The 13,733-nt window shown below is 40.1% G+C and overlaps 2 protein-coding genes across 3 annotated transcripts in view; one reads left to right on the forward strand and one right to left on the reverse strand.

Moving 5' to 3' along the window:
* Positions 1-13,733, forward strand: part of LOC110071776 (oxidative stress-responsive serine-rich protein 1) — a 113,513-nt gene that overhangs the window by 66,094 nt on the left and 33,686 nt on the right. The gene's annotated exons all lie outside the window — the stretch shown is intronic.
* Positions 1-13,733, reverse strand: part of JPH2 (junctophilin 2) — an 82,620-nt gene that overhangs the window by 63,592 nt on the left and 5,295 nt on the right. For both annotated transcript variants that reach the window (XR_013544746.1, XM_020779427.3), the window contains exon 2: positions 3,723-4,506. Coding sequence is in view for 1 of the 2 variants with exons in the window: in XM_020779427.3 (XP_020635086.3) it covers positions 3,723-4,506 (784 nt within the window). In the remaining variant the exon portion in view is untranslated. The remainder of the gene's footprint in view (positions 1-3,722; positions 4,507-13,733) is intronic.

The raw sequence follows: 13,733 nt of genomic DNA on the forward strand, positions 1-13,733 counted from the left end.
TTTCATAATTAATTTCTTAAAACTTGCTATTTTAGAGAGTATTATAAAATCCATTCCTTATATTGGTTTCTAACGGACAAGTAACTTTTAGATTTAAAACAACAATTTTTTTTAAATATGGCCAAGCCTCCTAAGTGAGCCCCCGGTGACTAATTCAAATAGTGTAAAATGTTGATTGTTACACAACCTGCTAACACCACTTTAACACCTATCCTGTTAACCTCTGTGGAATTTAAATTGTCATTGCACTCGTCATAGCAGGGACCTACAGCTGCTTTCAGAACTTGAAAACAAATTGTCAAAAGCCCAGAGACCTTTGGGTAGTGTAGGTGGCATATAAATAAATAAATAAATAAATAAATAAATAAATAAATAAATAAATAAATAAATAAATAAATAAATAAATAAATAAATAAATACAGTAAAAGCAAAATACATTTCACTGTGTTCCTTATGAAATTTGGGTTAGCATATTAGCTGTCAAGACTAAACAGTAATAGGGATGTAGATTCACCACTGGTTGCAAAAGCATGTTTTATGTTATCAATAGTTCCTTACTAAACTGGAACAAAGTTTGAATTGAGGGGGCCCATGGTTGAGCCCTTGGTCCAGGACCCATTAACATAGTGATCAGTGACTTAGGTGAAGCCATGGCAGCATCCCTCATCAAATCTGCAAACAACCCCAAACAGAGAGAAGCAGCTAGTGTTTCAGCAAAGAATAATAAGACGATCTTGATGGAGTGGAAAACTGGTCCAAAGCTCACAAATCAAATTCAATACAGATAAATGTGAAATTTTGAAATTATGAGATAAAAATAAGGTAAAGAATTGTGGATTGGCCTAGCTGTAGTGCATATGAAATGGATATTCTATTACAATTACAAATGGAATATGAGTCAGTAGTGTGCTGCGGATGAAAAAAAGGGCTAATGCAATGTTGGGCTGTATTGATAGATCTTGTCAGAGACGTATGAAAAATCTGTCCAATGACAAAAGGGTAATGGAGTTGGCTATTTGTTTATCCTGCATAAAACATATGCAATGGAGGGAGAACTAATAAAAAAATTCATATGCTGTAGATGAAAGTAAAGATTTGTTCTTCTCTGTCCCATAGGACTAAATGAAATGTCTTAGAGAAGTGGTTCCTGGGAATGTTGTTGGGCTTCACATCCCAGAATTCCCAGACAACAAGGCCAATAATGAGGAATTCAGCAAGCTGTAATCCAATAACATCCGATGATCCACAGGTTGGGAACCTCTGAGTTCTCCTTTGCCAGAGTTGAAACAGTGATTTTTTAGGGAAGCTGCTGCTCTGAGCATTCTGAATTGTGAAGGGTTGGACCAAATGCAAGGCCATTTGTGATCCCATGAATAACACTGATTTCCGTTTATTACCGTTGCATTTCTGGAAATGTCAGTGGTTGAAACCAGATAGTGGTTGTCCAAGCTGTCTCACAACCTGAGAAGCACCACCACATAATCCCAATTGTATCATCATTGCTCTCCACAGTTCTTTCAGAGCTGTGCCTGAGCAATCAAATCCCATGTTTATCTCCCAATGTCCAATTAAAAAGCAAAAGCAAGCTAATTATGGAGCTGAGGGACACTTATGCTATGATAAACCAATGTCCTTCACTTCTTTATAAGCTGTTTTTAGCTACATGCTAACTTCAACTGCTAATTTCACCCCAGGAGCCAATGTGGATGATACTTCTGGTGGTGGCAGTGGCAGTGCAATGGTGATGGCACTACACATTCCCTTTAAGGTGGAAGAAGATAATACTGCCTGACTTAGCTTTACTGTATGAAGATTGCCCTTTACCGCGTGCCTGGCACTATGGAAGGACGAATTCGCAAAAATGCCACTGATCTTCTTAATCACTCCTCCATGCATGATCTGACTCAGGATTCTGACTCAGGATTCTTGGAGCCAAGCATTCAGGAATACCTAGAGCTCAGCCATCCAACCATCTTTCTTGTCTACCTCCTCTTCCACTTAAGAGGGTATATTACATTATAATGCTGCCTACTACCACTGCGTTTTTGGTTGGGTAACTAAAGGGAGATCCTGTTGCCACCACTGCTTTGACTCTTTCCACTTCTTTCTCCATTCTTTAAGATAGAGTGGGGAGGGCAAGGCAGATACTAAGACATCCTTATTCTGGGAAAAAGGGAGTGGGGTTGATACAGTCACAGCCATTCTTCTTAGGCAGCATTGAAGAGGAAATGGGATGGCTAATGCTGCAGTGTTCTCCTCCCCCCTCCCCAGTGAGGTGTGCAGTGAGGCTTGGTGCTGGTATGGGACTTTAAGTCGGCTCTGACTATCAGGCAATAAATAATTTTAAAAGAATGTGATCGCATTATGGAATATGAGTGCATCGTCACGGTATCGTATTCTGCTGTTTTTTTTTTTTTTACTGCAACCACCATAGAAAGCTGCAAGTCTCTCTCTCTCTGTGTGTGTGTGTGTGTGTGTGTGTGTGTGTGTGTGTGTGTGTGTGTGTTCTATTTCTCTTCCACTTTCTGAAAACAACACCCTTCAACTACACTACTTACTATTCTTCATAGTGTTTCTTAACAATCTTTCCAAATTGAAGAAAATCATTCTAGAACATGAGGACCACCACATGGCAATTAGTTTTAATGAAATGTTTTCGACACTAATTCCAGGTTATACTGGTGCAAAGTTACACCCACAGAATTTTTCCTATTAATCTTCAGTTCAACTTTTTATTTTTCTTTAAAAGCCCTCAAATGATCTCCCACTAAAACTTTGGGAAGCTGCTTCCGGTTAGTGGCAACAATAATGGCTGAGAATAGCCATCCACATTGTCTTATTTCACTACAAGGCAGCTTCATGTGTTCATATTATTGCTGCTTCTCCCAAAGAGCTACTGCTTTAATACCCAAGGGTAATTCTGAAATGCACTGTTCCTTGGTGATAGTTCTTGATTTAGCTGAAGGCAGCTCTATCAGTCATGACACCCAATGGAAATCAATTATGCTATCCACATTCTCTTTCATTACCCTTTGGAATTTCTCCATCCTTCACTTTGTATAGTGGATCACAACAAAGCATAAGACATAAAATCATTCATCCACAAAGTTTTATCTCCTAATGTAATTGTACAATTTCTAGGAATTTTATATTTGATCTGCCATAAACAAAGGTTTATTCTAATGCGTCTCTTATTCACAGCTTCGAATGTTACTTCTGTAAGAAGAATTAATTCCCGTTATTTGTTTTTGTGAAATGTGGGATTATTATTTTTTTGTTAACCAATTCACATTAGTCATTACAATGCTTGAAAAATAACTCACTGTGTTGCTCACAGATTTGCATTATGTTTTAGCAAGGGAGAAATATTGAGATTCCTAAGACAGCAACATAAAATATGAACAATACTGTCAAAATGTCACTAAAAATACCTGAAGAAATAACCCTTAAAAAGAAACTAGAAACTATTACTTGCGGCATCAATAAGTAACTTTGTCCCTACTTTTTTCATTACTTTTGAAATATAACTTTTTCACCCTCTCACCACCAAAGTAATTTACTAACAGAAAACTATATCTATAACTCATTATTTCGAAACTCAAATCTTATCTACATGCATACACTTCAACGGTGAATTGTAAACATGCACATATAAAAATGAAAATTTGCGTTATGTCTTTTATTTCACCAGTGCATAATAAATGCCGCACTCAGGTGCTTACCGAGAAGCCGCAATCTCAGACTTCTGTCTGGCAATGGCTGCTGCCCTTTGAGCTCCTTCCACACTCCGGTCCACTTTCTGCCTTATCTTAGCACTTTTCAGAGGTATCACCCGTTTCTTCATGCCTTTGATCAGGACGTTCATTCGGTATTTCCCTTCTTCCTTCTTACCATCAGGCAATGTGGTGCATCCGTATCCGTGACGTACATTATCCAGCCATTCGCCCTCGTACTTCAGGCCACTTGATCGCTCACTCACACCAAACCCTGAACGCTTGTCATTCTTCCACTCACCCATGTAGGACTCTGTCGTGGTGGCATCAATATCAGCATCAAAAGGTGGGAAGTCCTCTCCCTCTGCTCCTTCTCCCAGACTGGCTGTAGAAGTGGCATCACTACCGGTGGAGCTCATACCACTCTCACTTTTGAGGAAACTCAGTCGACTCCTTTGGCTAGCCAAAGAAGTCTTAGAATCAGATTTTTTCAGCTTCCCAAACAAGGAGCTCCGTCGGAAGAGCCCTCCTTTCTTCAACTTGCCAGCCTCAGCGTCTGCATACAAACTCAGGGCAAACCCACCTCGTGTGATTGTTGGCAACATAGGGATGTTCTCTTGATTGGCTGATGGGGAATCGTGTTGCAGAAGGGTGCCATTGCTGTGTTCACTACGGAGGGAGGTAAGTGAGGTCCTTAGAGGGTTACGGACTACAGCTGCTATGCCATAAGGAACACTTTGCCGAACACCATAACCATGGCGCATGCCATTGGTGAACTGGCCTTGATAAGTACCTAGAATAAGAAACAAGAGACATTAGATATACCATATTTCCTCCCCTCAGTGATGTTGGGCCTAGGGTGGAAGCCCTAGAGCAACACTACAGATGTTGTTTAAAAATGGGCCCTGCATATTTTGTGACAAAGAGCAAAGTACAAAGTCTCATTCACAAGTAGAGGGAAAATGAACTGAGCTCTGCCTTTACAAGGCATAGTTGTTCTCCAGCCAGCCAACCACTCTTCTCTATCTGTTCACAAAATGGCCCTTTCTACACACACCTTATAGACACCTAAATGTGGCTTGTCTGGAAAAATAGTCCTAGAAGACTTTGAGGCTCGGCTATGCCTAGGTCCTACCCAGCTTCCTATTTGTGCCCTGTTATTAGCTGAGAGTTTTCTTTCTGAACAAGAAGCCAGGTGGAGGTCAGCCTCAGTTAAGGCCTTTCTGTCAGGTGAGACACATTTAGGTGTCTGTTAAGTCAGGTAGACCTCCCAGAATGAAGAATTATTGAATTTTTGCTCCAGAAATCCCACTCCTAGTCCTTTATATTAGTGAGTAGGAAAATAATTGTGCTGCCTGAGGATTCTGGCTGAAATCTAGTACAGTGGTGCCCCGTATAGCGAGGTTAATCCGTTCCGGATTAACCTTCGCTATACGAAAACATCGCTGTGCGGGTAAGCAAAGCCTATTGGAACGCATTAAACTTAGTTTAATGAGTTCCAATAAGCGTGGAAACTTACCCCTCCAGCGATGTTTTCGCTCCGGCGGCCATTTTGGAGCCGCCAATCAGCTGATCGGCGGCTCCAAAATGGCCGCCGGATGACCCGAAATGGCCCCTATCAGTGTTTTCGCGCCCTCCCCTTGCTTACGGAGGTCGCGAAAACGCTGCGGGGGGGCATTTCGGGCCATCCGCGGCCATTTAACACTGATAGGGGCCATTTTGGAGCCGCCGATCAGCTGTTCAGCGGCTCCAAAATGGCCGCCGGAGGCCCCAATCGTCGCAAAGCGAGTGCGGCGATTGGGGCTGATCCGTATAGCGATCCCCAAAAAGGGATCGCTATACGGATTCTTCGTTAAACGGTGCGCTCGTTAAGCGAGGCACCACTGTATAAAACTGCATGCAAAGTAATCCCATGGAATCAGTGGAATTTACAGAGTAGCTGACTCTCCAAATCCCCACTGATTCAATGGGCCTACCATTGGATTTCAGCCTCTGAGTTTCCTCATGCTAACTTTTCTAGGTGCTAGCTAAATAAGACTAAATGTCAATCTGTGGTGGCATTGGGTTTCTGTGATGGCCAGTTACATGCTTCCAGCAAGTGCAGAAGTTGATCATGGAGGCAACAGCTCTCATTTTTCATTCAGAATTAGTATTCTTATTTAATGGTATGGTGTCTTTGAATCTGGAAAAGGAGAGCATAATACCCACAGTGGTAAATAACCATTTATTGGCCTATGCAGTCCAGTGTAATGGTTAGTTTTTGACTGGGAAAGAGCGATCCAGAATCTAGTCCCCACTGACTAATAGAACGTACTGGGCCATTCATTTTCTTTCAGTCTGATCTACCTCACATAGCCGTTGTGAACATAAAGTGGGGAGCAGAAGAACCACCGAACGTATCTTAAATTCACTGGAGAAATGGTGGGATATAAACGTAACTTGCAAGTGAAAACTTGTCTAATTCGTCTGTAAAGGTACCTAAGCAAATCATCATCACCACACCAGAGTGGATGCCGTAAGTTAAATAAGCATTGTGTGGGGAAAGGACATCCTTTTGTCAGTTCTGAATCTACATTCTACATCCAATGAATTTAATTTTCTTTTTTTTCGAGCTAGCAGTTTCAGAACATCACACAAGAGTTGCAGCTCTGCAGTAGCACAGGGGACTTGGAGGCAGAACCGTGGTAGCTCATTGACATGTTGCCGGTTAGCCATAACCCAGTCAAAACTGGTAAATGTGTCAAGTGTAGATTTATTCAGAAAGTACCAAGAAGTTTATTATTTTTATAGATGGGAAAACTGGGTGTTTTCAAGAGCCAACTTAAGACTTGGCTCTTCAGGCAGGCCTTCCCTCCCATCAATACTTGATTCTTATTTTCTGTCTTAATTTTCTTTATATATTTCTCCATCTTGAATGATACTAACATCACTGATTTAAATTGTTGTTTAATTGTTTTATGATATTTTTATTGTAAGCCACCCAGAGTAGACGTAGTCTAGATGGGCAGGATATAAATTGAATGCATGAATGAATGAAAATGTATGTATGTATGTATGTATGTATGTATGTATGTATGTATGTATGTATGTATGTATGTATGTATGTATGTATGTACGTACGTACGTACTCAAGGTGATTCCAACTTCTGTCGACCCTTTCCAGGGTTTTCTAGTGTTTTACCATTCCCTTCTTCTGGGGGGTTTCTGTACTGTGCAGCTTGCCCAATGCCATACAGGATGGCTCTACTCAAAGGAGGCACAGTGGGGAGTTGAACTCCCAACTTCTACCTAAACCACTGAGCAATCCAGCCAGCACATTGTCATTCCTATCCCACCTTTTTACCATTACATACATAGTACTTGTGGCTTATGAATATCATAAAATATAATGAAAACAAGTAAAACATTCAACCATAAAATCATTACAATCAAAATGAAACACAACTATAAAGTTGTACAAAACACCGGTAAGGGCGCACTTCAAAATATACAGTTCTGGTCGCCGCACCTCAAAAAAAGACTGGGACTTAAAAAAGAGTGGAACTGGGAAAGGTGCAGAAGAGAGTGACTAAAATGATGACTGGACTGAGGCACCTCACTTATGAGGAAAGGCTACAGTGTTTGAGGCTCTTTAGTCTAGAGAAAAGGCACCTGAGGGGGGACATGACTGAGATGTAAAAAATTATGGAAGGGATGGATAAAGTGGATAAAGGGAAGTTATTTTCCCCTTCACGCAATATCAGAACTAGGGGACAGTCACTCAGACTGAGTGTTGGGAGAGTGAGAACAGACAAAAGAAAACATTTCTTTACCCAGCGTGTTGTTAGTCTGCAGAACTTCTTGCCACAGGATGTGGTGATGGCAACTCACCTAAAGGCCTTTAAAAGGGGATTGAACAGATTTCTAGAGGAAAAGTCTATCACAGGTTACAAGACACAATGAGGATGCATAATCTCCAGGGTTAAAAGGAAGTTACCTTAAAATGCCAGTTAAAATTATCACAATAAATGAATCAATCTGATTAATTTTACTATAAAAAGATGTGCCTTCATACTCTTCATAAAAACAGCAGAAAGAGAAAGGGGTCCCAGTTGTGAGGGGAGTGCATTCTACAAACTGGAAGCTGCACAAGACAAAACCCTCTCCTACCTGTCAAGTAGGCCTAATGAGAAAACACAGAGCCTGCTGAGATATATATACATGTATAATTCTTACAAGAACTGTCAATATTGCTTGAAACATAAGGGATTTTTAAAAAAACCCTAAACCACCCACTGGGACCCAAATGTTTTCAAAAGAACAAAAATTCTTGTAAGGAGGCATGCCGGCTGAGAATAATTACAATGCTGGTTGACTCTTGGAAGGGAAAAGGAAGGAAATTAGAAGGAAACAGAATGGATTTTACAGGAGAGGGTATGTGGGCTAGGTGGCTCTCTCTAGACAGGGACACATTTGGTTGCAAGGCCCTCTTATATGCCTTGTTTGCCACGCAAAATGGTATAAAATATAATAGCAGCTTTGTTCCAACAGTCGGGCTGAACACTTTCACAAAAGGAAGCAGCTTTCTTCCCAACAGTTACCTCAGAGTAACCATTTCCCTCACACCAGAGTTTCTCTGTTACTTGACTGTGCATTTTTTGTTGATATGGTTACCTGAGTAACCACAAAACAACCCAAAGAAGCTCTGCTTCTATCCATCACTCACTATTAACAACTCCAACCCTCAAATGACTAAATGGCCAACTTGCCGCACAACCCTCTCCCCTACAAATCTCCATTCTGCTAGGGTATCCTGGAATAAAATATGCTAGAGAATACAACTATTTATTACCAGTACAAAAGCATTTACTCCCCTAAGGATTTGCTTTCTCACAGGCAAACAGCCAGTTGTACATGGGGTATTTTTATACCCTTTACTCTCCACAGTTAGCAAGTGATCTCTATCATGTTCATAAACACAAATAAATCCTTGGGGATACTGAAAAGCCAAGTGTCAAAGAAAGAAAGAAACCAAAAAGGGACACTCAAAACATCATGGTGATCTCAGGCTAAACACAGATATAAAAGGGGGACTGGGTTGTACTGAGAAAGGCCACTACAGTATTCAGTGGTCCAGTATGTATGACGAGTGGAAAAACTTAAATGCCACCCAATTTTATGTTATTTTGTTTTATTTTTTAAAAAAAACAGTCTCAAAAACTCCAGTGTGAAAGGCCCCAGGTTTACTCTTGAATTCTCCGGTAAAAGTACCCCTTAGCTCTGGAAAAAGGCTTTTGCTTGTGATTCTAGAGAACAGCTGATAGACAAGACTTGCTGGGCAGAGTGAAACACTGGCTTAAATTAGCTTCATAAATGGTTATTCTCAGCAGTGTTTAAGACCACTCTAGCAATCCCCCGAAGGACTGAGTATGGGAGGGGATTTTCTTCTTCTTTGAATTAGTGTTTAGGCCAAGTCATAAGTATATAGTCTTACAACTTCAGAGCTGGTCCAGCCCCTGTCAAAAGGCACAGTAGGGAAATCGAACTCCCCACTTCTGGGTCCGTAACCAGAGACCTAAAACACAGAGCTATACATAGAACCAATAGTTCTATGTTAACTCTGCAGAATAATAAAATACTGTGGTAGAATTGGGAATCAAATTAGATCCAAGGTACATCTACTTATAAATATAAAGGGTTTTTTGTTATTTATAAATATAAAAGTTATTCTGTTTTTAAAGAAAAGCCCCAATGTCTGACTGTCATCCTATGCAGAGACATTTCCAACATCTGGAATGAAACAAAGGATAGCATAAGTTTTTCATAAACTTTGACAGATATTACATATTTTAAAGCAGATTGCTCTGATTTAACAAGAAATACAACAGATTACCCTAAAGTGCAGAATGCTTTGACCGGGTGATCTGTGTTATCTGCTACTTCTACTGACTAGGTGATAGCTATTGATGAGCAATTTAAGCTCAAAGATTGACTATGTGAGTGTTTAGCCTGTTGAGGATCACACATCTCTCCATATAAGCAAGCATTTCCAGTCTTTTAAGATGTGTAGGGAAGGCTTTTCTCTTGGCCTCACCATTTTTTTCAGGAAGGATGGGGATTCGAGTCAGAAGACTCTCTGTCAAGTTGAACTTGAGTTGCACGTGTGACTGTACTCAAACTTGACTCGCTTTTTCAATGACTCAGACTCAACTTGCAACATGGAACCCACCCACCCCTCCCTTTTTTAGGGGGGGAAGGCTTGGTTTTAACAGGGGCTCGGACTTGGGGCTTCATACTTGGTACCAAAGACTTGCTTGGAACTCAGACTCAAAGACTTGCCAGCATCCCTGCTTTACAGGCATGTTAGGTAAAGACAAAACCAAGGGCCTTTCTGGTGACTGGTCTCAGATGTTGGAAATCCCTTCCATGAGAAGCTAAGTTGGTCTCTTTTTTTCTGTTTTTCTGACAATAAAGATATTTGTCTTCAGGCAAGCTTTCACAACTGGACAGCCTCCAGAGAAAGAAGCTTTTAACAAAGGATTCTGCCCTTTTCTTTTCCTTTTGGATGTATTAAAATATGTATTTAGATTCTTGATTGAAAAATTTAAGTTTAAAAAAACTTCCTAACTGTTAGAACAGTACAACAGTGGCACCAGTTACCTCAGGAGTTGGTGAGTATTCCAACACTGGAGGCATTCAAGAAAAACTTAATCACCTGGCAGATATGCTTTGATTGTATTCCTGTATTGAGCAGGGGGTTGGACTTGATGGCCTTGTAGGCCCCTTCCAACTTCACTTTTCTATGATTCTATGAAAAGCAATATAATATTATAACATGCATTTTTCCCAAAATAAAAATTTAATTACTTTGTGAACTACCTTGGACTCCTGAATTAGGAGAAAGATATGGTATAAACAAACAAACAAAGAGGAACATTGCTAGCAGCTGGGTATGTTTTGCTCTCTCTCTCTTTTCCTCACTTGCTCTTTATATAAAAATGACCATCTGTTTAGTAAAAAGCTATAATGTCATTAAATTTTGCTTGTATGCATGAACTTTGTATGAAAAATGCATCACACCAGGATCCCTAGTAGATCAAAAAGGTATCTCGGTTACAATAGGCAACTATATTTTCTTCTCTGTCCACAGTTGCAAAATTATTCACAAAAGGAGGTGTCTTTTGAAAGGCTGATGATTATCTAACATATGTGCTAGGATATCTTCCTCTTTAAAAAAAATCCCATGAGAACGGAATTAGAATAATAACACAGGTCTCTAAGGGTGAAATATTTAACTGTCAACTTAATGAATCACTTTGGCACTAGAAAACTCCCAAGCGTATTAATTATCCCACAGAAACATCCTGGAGATCATCTTAGCCTTGGAAGAAAGACAGGAGGAGGTGGGATCAGTGAGGGAAAAGGAGAATGAAAGAAAACAACAACACACTATGAAGTCTATGAACAAGAAGTCATAACAGCACCACATACCTGATGTCAGGAAACACCCAAGGGAACAGGGGAGGGTATAACTGGGAATCAAGAACAAAAGAAGCTGCCGTATACGGAGTCAGATCATTGATCCACTCAGCTCAGTATTATTCTCATGGACAGGCACCAGATCACCAGGTTTTCAGACAGAATGCTTTCTCAGCCCTGGAGATGGTCGGGATTCCTCTGGGATAATTTGCATGCAACCCAGGAACTGTTTATGACCTACTGCAATGGGTCCTCCAGACACTGTTCTACTATAACTTCCATAATTCATAACTATTGCCAATGTTAGCTATGGTAAGAGGAGTTGGAATCTAACATCTTCTGAAGTTCCAGCACGTCCCCCAACCCAGTCAATACTCTGGACAAGACAAGTGTCCTTGAATGGGAGGGAAGGAGACTCCTCAGTTTCTTGAGGTACAAAAAAGTATTCCAGGTTCCAGGAGGTAAGGCACATTTTTAAATGAAATGACTTTGATATACCTTACAAAGGACAGGACTTTATTCAAAGTTTCATCCTGAAACTGGATGTTGTTGATCAGGGCAGAACTTTGACATTTTGCTACCTAAAGCAAAAGACAAGATGGAGTCTTCCTCTCCAATCCATGTATGGAAACTAAGTACATTGAGAGTTAAATATTTATTTTATTTATTTAATTATTCTATTTATATCCTGCCTCTCTGGTCGATATTGCTACAATACTGGCAATGAGATGGTATCTTAATTAATAAACGAGGCAACAGGCTAATTTATGGAACCTAAGAGAGGTTATTTTGCATACATAGCTTTGCATAGCGTTTGCACTGAGGAAAAGAACTGATGAGTCCAGGAGAAATGGCCAAGAAATGACCACTCATGTATCTAGTATATCTGCTGCCTGAACTTGCCACTTCACTTTGCCCTACAGTTAGGCCAATCTTCCTATAAAACAGTTTGAAAAAAACTTTAAATCCTACAGGGAAAACAAGCATGGTGAGCACGGTACCATTTCTATGAGCTGACAGGACTTAGCTAATTAATTTTCAGCTGGCAGAAACACGGTGTATGTGTAGCATATAAAAAGCAAAATTCACCTTTGGGCATTAAGTCTGATCAAGAAAGATGGGTCACAGCAGGAGCTAACTGCTTTAACACACCAGGATGTGGAGTCCTGCTCCAAAATGAATCTGAGACTTGGACTAGCATATTTACCAATTCTGTCCCCTATACAGCTAATGTACCAGTACCTACCAGAAGAATTAGATTAAAGGGGGGGGGGAGGATATGGACAATCAATCTGAATGAAGTACTGTAAATAAATAATGGTGTATCATGTCTGGCTTCTCCAACGGGCAGAATGATAATAGTCCTTGCTGTGGATGGTATGGATTCCACAAGCAGAATAGGAAAGGGGCAAGGCCTTCTCCTTCTGCAGCCTTCCCCACCCCCAGTTCTGCTCTGCCAGGTAGAGGAAACCTTAGGAGCAGATTTAACAAGAGGTAGAAGGAGAACAGGAGAGGAAGTTGCATAACTCAAGAGGAAACTCAGTCATGCAATGCTGGATTTTGCCTTTAAGTAAGCAATCCATGGCCATTGAACATGTTCAGTCCTGAAAGCATTTGTACAAGAGATCTCCTTTTCAGTCTACCTTTTTTTCTGCTTTTGCGGACTTTGGCACTCCCACAAACCGCCTGATACCTCTCCTTTGTGTGAATAATGCCTTTTTGGCTATTTCTACTGTCTGATCATCTGAAATAGAAGCGATGATCAGTTTTTAGAAAACCAGCCATCCTTAGACATTATCTTTGTCAAAATACTGGTTGTTACTAAGGTAAACAATTAAGAATTTATTCATTTCATCTGTGGTGTGTTTGGTCAGGGGGATAGTTTTACAGTTACATTCCACTGTTTCTTCCCTGGTTTCTGTTGTTGAAAGGGCTGGCAACAGCTATGAGCACCTGCAAAATCTCACTGACAAATCTACTCTGCTGGTTTTAACAATCGTTGAAGCAATCAATCACTGAGAAATCTAGTTTACAAATTAGTTCAAATATCTTTGGGAAAGAACTGTCTTATATAAAATAAAAAATATACTGCTGAACCAACATTACAAGGATATTAAGAGGCCAGACATTCAAAAGCCTATAAATAGCTCAAGCATACTTAGGCAAGGAAAATGTATTTTTAGCTTTTTATAAAAGTTAGTGAAAACAAGCTAGTTTAATGTGGTGCCAGTTATATAATGAGATTGGTAAAATTTGTCCTTCTTGGTCAAGAGCAGAAAAAGGATGATATTGCTAAAGTACATTAAAAAGTAACATATCTAAGTGAAATTTTAATTCATGTGAAATTCATTCAAGTGAAATGGTAATTCATTCATTAGGTTCTTTAGTTACATCCCGACATTGCAGTATGTATACTAAACATGCACACAAATTTGGGGGGTTGGAAGCAATGTGTTGCAACCGATAAAACGAAAAAAGCTTGTGGTAATTAAAAATGGGCACGTTTTATTTATTTATATCAACCCTGAGTGCTCACTGGAAGGACAGATCCCGAAGCTGAGG

The sequence above is a fragment of the Pogona vitticeps genome, chromosome 4 (genome assembly GCF_051106095.1).
Source record: "Pogona vitticeps strain Pit_001003342236 chromosome 4, PviZW2.1, whole genome shotgun sequence".
In the NCBI taxonomy this organism is placed as follows: Eukaryota; Metazoa; Chordata; class Lepidosauria; order Squamata; family Agamidae; genus Pogona; species Pogona vitticeps.